At 42.5% G+C, this 2024-nt stretch overlaps 1 protein-coding gene across 1 annotated transcript; it reads right to left on the reverse strand.

The window, feature by feature from the left end:
- Positions 1-285: 285 nt before the first annotated feature.
- On the reverse strand, positions 286-1170 carry LOC135008462 (integrase/recombinase xerD homolog). The gene has a single exon (XM_063952203.1). It carries the CDS (start codon positions 1168-1170, stop codon positions 286-288), a length of 885 nt encoding a protein of 294 aa, XP_063808273.1.
- Positions 1171-2024: the final 854 nt, after the last annotated feature.

Genomic DNA, 2024 nt, shown 5'->3' on the forward strand with positions numbered 1-2024 from the left:
GCCCAATAGACATAAGAATGACCTACAATCCACACCCGGCTTGATAATGTCAAAAAACCTGTAATAAAAGGTAAATGAAATGATTTGTTTAATAACATAAATTCCATTCAAATTTCGCAGGGAAAGGGAAAACTTAGCTATTTGGGTGACCCAGATGGAGGTGAACAACACCAAACCTCAATCGTTTTGTGAGGAAAAAGGTGAAAAGAACTCCAAACCCCCTTTAACGGCGGGTAGCTTAAGGCCCTGAGATTCCCAAATAACAAACTCGCAGGAAGCTTCGCTTTAACGCAACTTATCTCCGCGGATGTAACCCTTATAAGCATCCGACTTCCAACGCCCTAAACGCTTAATTTCCTCGCCCGAAGAACCTGCCGCTGCTGCACAAGTCACTGCTCCTATTCTAAACGAATGCGTCCCGTATTGTTCTAATGGAAGATCCAATGCTATCAAGCATTTTTTTAAAACGCTGGTAAACTGAAATCTCGATAAAGGAATAAGATCCCTATGAACCAACCATTGCCTCCCCCCACTTGGACGATTTTGGCAATAAATCTCTGCCAATTTTACTGGGCAAATACTCGACTCTGGATGCGCAGGAACAGAGATCCATTTACCTTTTCCTAGCTGATCCATTTTAGAACGCTGAATTTTAACAAGCATCATATCTCTTTTAATAACAACATCCCCTGCCATAATACCAGTCTCTGTTGACCTTTTACTCTTTGCCACTAATTCTCCTATCCTTAAAGCACCGAAAAATGCTAATACGAAGGCTAAGCTAAAAAGATTTATTTCATAATCGCCTAAAGCAATGCCTGAAACCGCAGTTACCAAATCTTTCAAAAGACCTATATCAATTGGTCTACGATCATCGCTAAATCTTAACTGCTCCTTAGCCCATCCTCTCAACGCCCTTGTAAGAATAAATGATTTAGTGGGATCTATTAAACCTTCCAAGCGCGAAAAATAAGATATTCCTGCTAAAGCGCTTGACATCGCTGCCTTGGAACGACCTCTCTTGTGCCATAACCATACGAACTCTAAAATCGCATCCTGCCAACTCTTACCCCTACCACTGGAGGCCATGTACTCCTGCCAATCACCCCAAGCTGCAGAATAAGCTCTCAACGTTCCAGGGGCCAGTGCTTTCAACGCCAATGCCTTCATGCCGGCTTGATGATCTGCCATACAAAATCAGGACATGACAAACCATTCACCTTAGCTGATGGAGCTAATCTCCTAAATCTGTCCCATTGAAAACGAGACAAAGCATCCGCTATCTCATTCTCAACCCCGGGCATATGCTTAGCATTTAATTCAATGTTTCTCTGCAGACACCTTGAAGTTAAATGTCTCAGCAACCTCAGTGCATGCGAGCATGAGGTCTTCTGGTTATTAATCGCCTGAACTACCCCCAGGTTGTCGCACCAGAAAACAATTCTTTGATTACTAAGCTTAATTCCCCATATCTCAATCGCTACGATTATCGGAAAAAGCTCAAGCAAAAGCATACTGCTAGTAAGACCCTTAACTCGCCATTCCTCTGGCCAAATCTCAGCGCACCACTCGCCCTCAAAATATGCACCAAAACCTAACGAACCTGAAGCATCGGTGAAAAGTTGAAGCTCACTATTATTGAGTTCTTCATGCAACCAAATGCGAACCCCGTTAAAATCTTGCAAGAAAAGAAGCCAAATCCTACAATCCTCTTTCAAATCTGCTGATATACGGATCATATGATGCGACCTCTTAACACCTGCGGTAGCTCTTTCTAACCTACGACTAAAAACCCTTCCCATCGGCATGACCCTACAGGAAAAATTTAACAAACCTAAAAGCGACTGCACTTGCTTCAAAGACATCTTTTTTGCCGCAATAAAATTCTCTAACAAATTCCTTAAACGATTCACTTTTTCCGAAGGCAATCTACAAAGCCCTGCTCAGTATCAATTTCTATACCTAGGTAGGATAAACGTGTCACTGGTCCTTCAGTTTTATCCTTCGCTATAGGTACCCCCATG

This window comes from Pseudophryne corroboree, chromosome 2 (genome assembly GCF_028390025.1).
Source record: "Pseudophryne corroboree isolate aPseCor3 chromosome 2, aPseCor3.hap2, whole genome shotgun sequence".
In the NCBI taxonomy this organism is placed as follows: Eukaryota; Metazoa; Chordata; class Amphibia; order Anura; family Myobatrachidae; genus Pseudophryne; species Pseudophryne corroboree.